Consider the following 9,146-nt stretch of genomic DNA (forward strand, 5'->3'; position numbering starts at 1 on the left):
CCCCCCACTGCGATATCGCTGATCGTACCGGAACGCCCTAGTTCATTTTTTGATTGTTGGTGTCCCGCTGGGCAGCATGCATCGCTGTGTTTGACGCCATAACAACGACGAGCGACCTCGCTGGCGACTCAGAACTCAGTGTTCTATCGAGGTCTGAGTCGTCACAATAGCTGCTGTGTGACAGGGTCCCAACAACCGCTGAGGTCGTTATACGGATCGCCGTATCGTTACTGCGTCGCTAATTAGATCTGCCTGTTTGACAGCTCACTAGCGACATACCAGCGATCCTGACCAGGTCGTCTCGTTGTCAGGATCGCTGGAACATCGCTATGTGTAACGGGACCCTAAGGGTGGCTTTGCACACTACGACATCGCAGGTGCGATGCCGGTGGGGTCAAATTGAAAGTGACGCACTTCCGGCATCGCATGCGATATCGTAGTGTGTAACGCCTTGATGATACGATTAACGAGCGCAAAAGCGTCGTAATCGTATCATCGTTGCAGTGTCGGCGTAATCCATAATTACGCCGACGCGACGGTCCGATGTTGTTCCTCGTTCCTGCGGCAGCACACATCGCTGTGTGTGAAGCCGCAGGAGCAAGGAACATCTACCGGCGTCACCGCGGCTTCCGTAGGATATGCGGAAGGAAGGAGGTGGGTGGGATGTTTACATCCTGCTCATCTCCGCCCCTCCGCCGCTATTGGCCGCCTGCCGTGTGACGTCGCTATGACGCCGCACGACCCGCCCCCTTAGGAAGGAGGCGGGTCGCCGGCCAGAGCAACGGTCGCAGGGTGGGTGAGTGCGTGTGAAGCTGGCGTAGCGATAATTTTCGCTACGCCAGCTATCACACGATATCGTACCTGCGACGAGGGCGGGGACTATCGCGTGCGACATCGCAGCATCGGCCTGCGATGTCGCAACGTGCAAAGCCCGCCTAAGGCTAGGGCTACACAGCGACTGACCGGGAGACTCATCACAGATGAAGATCGCGGCACTCTACAAGTGAATGGAGTTATATTGCACCATCTACTCAACAGAAACATTAAGTCTCTGTTGGATTTTTTGTGACTGACTTGTTGCAGTAGTTGAAGTGTCATAATGCAATCAAATAGGAACAAGGCACTCTCAAGGGTTAATTTTCATAAATTTATTCCAAAATAGTCTTAAACATGTGACGTTTCAGCCACTAGGTGGCCTTCATCAGACAACTGGTATCATAAATTGGCCAAAATTGGAGTGTCAAGGCAGCGGTGTCCACCGCTATGCTGCCTTGACACTCCAATTTTGGCCAGTTTATGATACCAGTTGTCTGATGAAGGCCACCTAGTGGCTGAAACGTCACATGTTTAAGACTATTTTGGAATAAATTTATGAAAATTAACCCTTAAGAGTGCCTTGTACCCATTTGATTGACTTACGGTTTGGAAACCAACAAGTGCACCTCGATATACCGCCACTATATTGGCTGTGCCTTATCCTTCTAGAAGTGTCATAATGCAGCCCCACTCACTCCTATAGAACAGGGTCATTCCACGGTAACTTACGTTACATTCACACGCAAGAAAACGAGTTAATAATGGCTACAGACTGTTCTCTGAAGGCAGACACAAAAATGAGTGAATGTATATTGTACATTGAACTATTCTCGCAATAGATGTCACAGTCTGATTTTTCAACAATACAAATTAAATACAAAATACAATATTACTTGGTAACGTAAGTTACACAAAAAGAAACGTACGTTACCAAGTAATAACATTGTATTTTGCATTTAATTTATATTGTTGATATACGGTGTTCAAATCTATTGCGAATAGTTCAATGTACAATATACAGTCACTCATTTTTGTGCCTGCCTTCAGAGAACAGTCTGTAGATATTATTCACTCCAGTTTTTGGCTTCTGAATGTAACGTAATGTTACCGTGGAATGACCCAACAGCGATTTATTAGTGGCAAAGTAACAGCTAGTCCTAGCCTAAGGGCAAAAGCATACAGTGCAGTTTTGATCAATCTGAGGGTACGTTCCCACAATCAGGAGTTGCTGTGTCTTGGGCACGGCGGGTCCGCGAGTCTCTTCCGCAGGAGACCGCAGATGCCGGGCCCACGATCAGGGTTGAGGGCGCTGCAGTCTCTCTTCTGTTCTCCCTACAGAGGATGCTTGCCACTCCACAGCAAAGAATTCACAAGCTTCTGGCTCGGAAAGTCGCACCGCAGGTCAGTTTTTTCTGAGGGCTGTACACACACACAGTCGGCCTGGGATCTCTAGAAATCCCATCCACTGTGCTTGTATTGTACATCGTGTTTCAGACACAGCAAAAATGCTGTGAACCCTGATCATGGGCGCGCAGCCTAAGGGTATGTGCACATGATGTCTTTTAGACAGGAGCGTAATCACAGCTTAAAGCATTAAACTTTCAGGAAAAGCAGATTGTTCCTGAAGTGACTTTTGCACAATATTTTCGGTCATTTTTCACAACATCTTTGGCACCAGCATTTTTTTTTCTACTTTTACTGGATAGCTGGTGATCGGCTGAAGAACGGTCAGGTGCTTTGTGGCCATCAGAATGTGAAGTGGTGTAAAGCCGCAGACACTGACCACATGAGCAGCAAGTCGTAGAGATAGCAGGGAATATTCTGTTTAGTGTTTCGCACTTTTTCAGGTGGGTTACAGGGTATATCTGCCTGAAACAGAGGTCATGTGCATATACCCTAAACCAGGGGTCCCCAACCTGCGATCCGAGCCACATGTAGCGAGCGGGCCCATGTGTGTGGCTCACAGCTGTCTGCCAGATAGGTGCATTTGCACGAGGCCTTGCAAACAGCTATGAAGATTAGATGATATGAGTGAGTAGCTCCACACAGATGAGCAGATCTGAGGTAGGAACGCCTGGATTTTGGTATACTGCCTCAGGGTGGTGATTTCTGTGGAAAGCTTTGGTTGTCATACTGGTAATGGGGACTCTGGTTGTCCCTACTGTGAGGGGTGGGAGCTGGACGTGGCTCGCGGGCCTCTTTCAGACTCTCAGGCCATGTGCCCACGGGATAAAATACCTGCAGAATTGTCTGCAGGTTCTCGCAGCAGCTCCCCGGAATCCGCAGCTATCCATTGCTGCGGATTTCATGCGGAATTGTTGCGAAAACCTGCGGAATTCAAGCGTTTTTCCTGCATATTTCCCCCCCTGTATCTCAATAGTAAAAAGGCAGGAAATCCGCAGGACAATCCACAGGAATAATTGACATACAGTTCTTTGTGGGGAAATCCGCAGCATTTTCCGCAGGTGCAAAATCCGCAGCATATAAACAGCACTACCCAAATCCCATAGGATAACATGGGGAGTGTCTGAACTTGCGCAAACCTGCGGATTTATCTGGAAAATCTAGAAAATCCGCAGGTTTTCCACAGCAAAATCTCAAGTATTTTCTCCTGTGGGCAAAGGGCCTCAAGGTCAGAAAAGTTGAGAACCACTGCCCTTAGCGGTTCAATCAGGTGCTTATATCACTCCCATTAGTCCCACTCCTTCTCTAGAACCTGCATTAAGTGAACCTTGGTACATAGACATCAACTATGCAATGTCTGGAGACTGCACTCAACTGGCCTGTCCTAATGGGACCGCCATCCCGGCTTACATAAGCCTTCACCATTACTTCTAATATTGGGAAAAGTGTACAAACAGATGATATTTATTAAGAACTCCATTCCTCCACACAGCATGACCATTTCACTCCACAACGCAAAGCCTTCGTGAGAAAGCAGAAGACTCTTATCAGGAGGAAGCGTGGCCGGTGACGTCACATCCACTGCTATCTGTCAGGTGCAGCACAACTGGCGGCTCTTGTGCTCCTATTCTTATGATCGATCACTGTGGATTGTGTCGTCCCCGGAATAACCCTTTACATCTGGACATGGAGCAGATCGGACGGTGAGCTGTTAGGGGGCCATACACACCCTGGAGAGCGCTCAGCCCCACCACATCCACACTGATAAGTATTCTTGTCTTCTTTTTCAATAAAAAGTATCAGAAGACAAAAATCAACAAGCCAGACTCCTCTTTCTGTCATAATCAGTCATGAGGGACCCAATCCCGTTGAAAACAGCAGGGTTGATCAAGTTTTCTCTCATACATTTGGGGGTCTCGGCCAGGAGCCCCTATATAGAGGGATTATACACAGTACATGTTGGCCGAAGGCTTGAGTAGCTGACAATGCTCACTCTTAATCCAAACATATGTACGCTCAGCTCAGAGTGCATACATACTCCATTCTCTAGCAAGAGCCCATCTCACCCAAGAGCTAAAGGATTAACAGTTGAAGTGCTGACCCCTCATCTGCCATTGGGGAGAGGACATTAATGGCTATGACCAGTCAAGAGTAAGCCGTGGTCACACCATGTACAGAGTGGTGCTATGTAACCTACAAAATCAGACACCAGCCACAGTTACAAGAGAAAATGACTCAACACGACCCAGGGACTGGGTACACCAGACACGTGATGGGTGCCCGACCTGCTCGTTCAGAGCATCCAACCATGGAGGTCACTCATCACTACACCTGACACATCTTTCTAAGAAGGAGGCTATAAGCAGGCAGTGACTGTTCAGACCAAGCACAGTGGCTGGTGCACCCTTGGTGTGGCTGAGCAGTGCAGCGCACCTTCCCATCAATCTACACCCTAAAGCTTCGGAGATAGAGGGGGAACAAGTAGGTGGGAGGGTGCACTGAACTGCTCGGCACACCAAGGGTGCACCAAGCGCCTGTGCTAGGTCTGAACAGTCATTTTCTTTAAGTACAAACCATTTCCACACAAGTATTGGTGGATCTGTATCTAGCGAGTATGAGCCGCTCTCAGGGCCTGGTCTGCCGTCTCTCAGGGCCTGGTCTGCCGTCTCTCAGGGCCTGGTCTGCCGTCTCTCAGGGCCTGGTCTGCCGTCTCTCAGGGCCTGGTCTGCCGTCTCTCAGGGCCTGGTCTGCCGTCTCTCAGGGCCTGGTCTGCCGTCTCTCAGGGCCTGGTCTGCCGTCTCTCAGGGCCTGGTCTGCCGTCTCTCAGGGCCTGGTCTGCCGTCAGGCCGGGGCTACACTGGCACAAAGATGGCAGCATCCAGATGTGATATAGGAAATCTGAACATTGCAACCCAGTCACCCCCATTATGCTGGGCTGAGACTCAACCTGTGTGGTGTACAGGCCAGGGCAGCCCCAGCCTAAAAAGAGTGCGGGCCAGCGGGCAGCCCCAGCCTAAAAAGAGTGCGGGCCAGCGGGCAGCCCCAGCCTAAAAAGAGTGCGGGCCAGCGGGCAGCCCCAGCCTAAAAAGAGTGCGGGCCAGCGGGCAGCCCCAGCCTAAAAAGAGTGCGGGCCAGCGGGCAGCCCCAGCCTAAAAAGAGTGCGGGCCAGCGGGCAGCCCCAGCCTAAAAAGAGTGCGAGCCAGCGGGCAGCCCCAGCCTAAAAAGAGTGCGAGCCAGCGGGCAGCCCCAGCCTAAAAAGAGTGCGAGCCAGCGGGCAGCCCCAGCCTAAAAAGAGTGCGAGCCAGCGGGCAGCCCCAGCCTAAAAAGAGTGCGAGCCAGCGGGCAGCCCCAGCCTAAAAAGAGTGCGAGCCAGCGGGCAGCCCCAGCCTAAAAAGAGTGCGAGCCAGCGGGCAGCCCCAGCCTAAAAAGGTGCGGGCCAGCGGGCAGCCCCAGCCTAAAAAGGTGCGGGCCAGCGGGCAGCCCCAGCCTAAAAAGGTGCGGGCCAGCGGGCAGCCCCAGCCTAAAAAGGTGCGGGCCAGCGGGCAGCCCCAGCCTAAAAAGGTGCGGGCCAGCGGGCAGCCCCAGCCTAAAAAGGTGCGGGCCAGCAGGCAGCCCCAGCCTAAAAAGGTGCAGGATAGCACAGCCCCAGCCTAAAAAGGTGCAGGATAGCACAGCCCCAGCCTAAAAAGGTGCAGGATAGCACAGCCCCAGCCTAAAAAGGTGCAGGATAGCACAGCCCCAGCCTAAAAAGGTGCAGGATAGCACAGCCCCAGCCTAAAAAGGTGCAGGATAGCACAGCCCCAGCCTAAAAAGGTGCAGGATAGCACAGCCCCAGCCTAAAAAGGTGCAGGATAGCACAGCCCCAGCCTAAAAAGGTGCAGGATAGCACAGCCCCAGCCTAAAAAGGTGCAGGATAGCACAGCCCCAGCCTAAAAAGGTGCAGGATAGCACAGCCCCAGCCTAAAAAGGTGCAGGATAGCACAGCCCCAGCCTAAAAAGGTGCAGGATAGCACAGCCCCAGCCTAAAAAGGTGCAGGATAGCACAGCCCCAGCCTAAAAAGGTGCAGGATAGCACAGCCCCAGCCTAAAAAGGTGCAGGATAGCACAGCCCCAGCCTGGCACAGGGGGCGCTCTGCTGGAGCACAGGCAGGCATTGGGATCTGCAGCCTGAAGAGCCAGGAAGGGGCCGGCATGTGAGGACAGGAGCGGCTCGTCCGCTGATCACACGTGTAGGCAGGGCAGGGCGCTCCAGCTGCGCGGCCTCCCGGCCTCCCGGCCTTCCTGCCTTCCCTCCTGCCGACGCTCTCACTCACCCTCTGGCCGCCTCTAAGCTCTTGATCAGCTTCTTGATCTTCCAGATTTCCACATTTCTGTCTGCCGCACTCGGATCGTCCGCCATCTTCTCTCCTCCTCCTGTCTGAAGCCGAGAGCTGCTCAACAGAAAAGCCAACGGTTGGTCACAGCAGGCCAGCGATCACATCGTACGAGGCTGCGCCCACCGACCTGCGCGGCGGCGAGGGAACGCGGCTTACCTGTCCCCTTATCCCGGCGTTCAGTCCAGACCACGACGTCCGATCTCAATGGAGTCAGCCCCAGCTCCCGGAAGTGACGTAGAAACCGGCTTCTTTCTTCGCCGCGGCTGCTGCATGTGTTGCAATCCAAGCCTGCTCACATGGGGTACGTGACGTCACTTCCTGCCGCCGCCAGCACTTTGCGTTTCTATTGGACGAGCTATGGGAAATAAGGCAGAAGCTGATTGGCTGTGGACGCGGATGCGGGGTGAGCGCGTCTCGATGGGACGGGAAATGTAGTCCTTCACGTGTGACGCCGCGGACACGGCCCAGGTCTCCATTGCTGGGACGGCTCCATCGCTGGGATGTTCTATGGCTTCGTCCTATTGTCACACTTCAGTCTGGAGTCTGTGTTACTGGCCGGTGCTCCCCTGTGGAGCTGAAGGGTCTCTGTCTCCCCCATTATTCTCGGGTTACCTCTATGCCTCCTGGAAAGTGGGGTCTTGTACAGGTTCTGTTCTTGTGAGAGCCCCCCAGCTGCGGACCAGATTCAAGTTAGTCTGCAGTTAGACGTTAGCTATTAGATATTCATTCATCTATGCTGCACCGTTTTAAAACAAACTGATCATACATAATTTTTATTTTGATCAAGGTGCCTGGTCCACAAGTGCTCAAAATGAATGTCTCAAGGTTTCTATATGAATTTGAAATTCTAAGATATATAATACTATATACAAGCGTAATCAAACGTACTCAATCGTCTATACGTTTAATTTGAAAAGAGGTACCCTGGACCACAAGTGCTCAAAATGAACATCTCAATGTCCTGAAGAATATTTCATAGAAAAATTATCAAGTCTATGTGTAGTTTAGAAGTTATTCACGTAAATCTGTGTCACATAACGCTATACGCGCATAATCAAACATACTCAATCGTTCATACGATTAATTTGAAAAGAGGTGCCCTGGACCACAAGTACTCAAAATGAACATCTCCATGTCCTGAATACTATTTGCTAAAAAAATTATCAAGTCTATGTGTAGTTCAGAAGTTATTAAAGCAAATCTATGTTATATTATGCTATACACGCGTAATCAAACGTACTCAATCGTCCATACGATTAATTTGAAAAGAGGTAGCCTGGACCACAAGTACTCAAAATGAACATCTCAATGTCCTGAAGAATATTTCATAGAAATATTATCAAGTCTATGTGTAGTTTAGAAGTTATTCACGTAAATCTGTGTCACATAACGCTATACGCGCATAATCAAACGTACTCAATCGTCCATACGATTAATTTGAAAAGAGGTACTCTTGACTACAAGTACTCAAAATGAACATCTCAATGTCCTGAATAATATTTGCTAAAAAAATTATCAAGTCTATGTGTAGTTCAGAAGTTATTCACGGAAATCTGTGTCACATAACGCTATACGCGCATAATCAAACATACTCAATCGTTCATACGATTAATTTGAAACGAGGTAGCCTGGACCACAAGTACTCAAAATGAACATCTCCATGTCCTGAATAATATTTGCTAAAAAAATTATCAAGTCTATGTGTAGTTTAGAAGTTATTCACGTAAATCTATGTCACATAACGCTATACGCGCACAATCAAACGTACTCAATCGTCCATACGTTTAATTTGAAAAGAGGTACCCTGGACCACAAGTACTCAAAATGAACATGTCAATGTCCTAAATAATATTAGCTAAAAAAATTACCAAGTCTATGTGTAGTTCAGAAGTTATTCACGGAAATCTGTGTCACATAACGCTATACGCGCATAATCAAACGTACTCAATCGTCTATACGATTAATTTGAAAAGAGGTACCCTGGACTACAAGTACTCAAAATGAACATCTCAATGTCCTGAAGAATATTTCATAGAAATATTATCAAGTCTATGTGTAGTTTAGAAGTTATTCACGTAAATCTGTGTCACATAACGCTATACGCGCATAATCAAACGTACTCAATCGTCCATACGATTAATTTGAAAAGAGGTACTCTTGACTACAAGTACTCAAAATGAACATCTCAATGTCCTGAATAATATTTGCTAAAAAAATTATCAAGTCTATGTGTAGTTCAGAAGTTATTCACGGAAATCTGTGTCACATAACGCTATACGCGCATAATCAAACATACTCAATCGTTCATACGATTAATTTGAAACGAGGTAGCCTGGACCACAAGTACTCAAAATGAACATCTCCATGTCCTGAATAATATTTGCTAAAAAAATTATCAAGTTTATGTGTAGTTCAGAAGTTATTAAAGCAAATCTATGTTATATTATGCTATACACGCGTAATCAAACGTACTCAATCGTCCATACGATTAATTTGAAAAGAGGTACCCTGGACCACAAGTACTCAAAATGAACATCTGAATGTCCTGAA

At 48.9% G+C, this 9,146-nt stretch overlaps 1 protein-coding gene across 1 annotated transcript in view; it reads right to left on the reverse strand.

Moving 5' to 3' along the window:
- The window catches only part of ETF1 (eukaryotic translation termination factor 1), a 92,865-nt gene extending 85,976 nt beyond the window's left edge, over positions 1-6,889 (reverse strand). Inside the window, exons 1-2 of the mRNA XM_075344492.1 lie at positions 6,753-6,889; positions 6,534-6,650 (exon numbers count right to left, since the gene is read on the reverse strand). Of these exons, the coding sequence (XP_075200607.1) occupies positions 6,534-6,619 (86 nt within the window). The 5' untranslated portion in view covers positions 6,620-6,650; positions 6,753-6,889. The remainder of the gene's footprint in view (positions 1-6,533; positions 6,651-6,752) is intronic.
- Between the last annotated feature and the right edge of the window lie 2,257 nt (positions 6,890-9,146).

The sequence above is a fragment of the Anomaloglossus baeobatrachus genome, chromosome 4 (genome assembly GCF_048569485.1).
Source record: "Anomaloglossus baeobatrachus isolate aAnoBae1 chromosome 4, aAnoBae1.hap1, whole genome shotgun sequence".
Lineage (NCBI taxonomy): Eukaryota > Metazoa > Chordata > Amphibia > Anura > Aromobatidae > Anomaloglossus > Anomaloglossus baeobatrachus.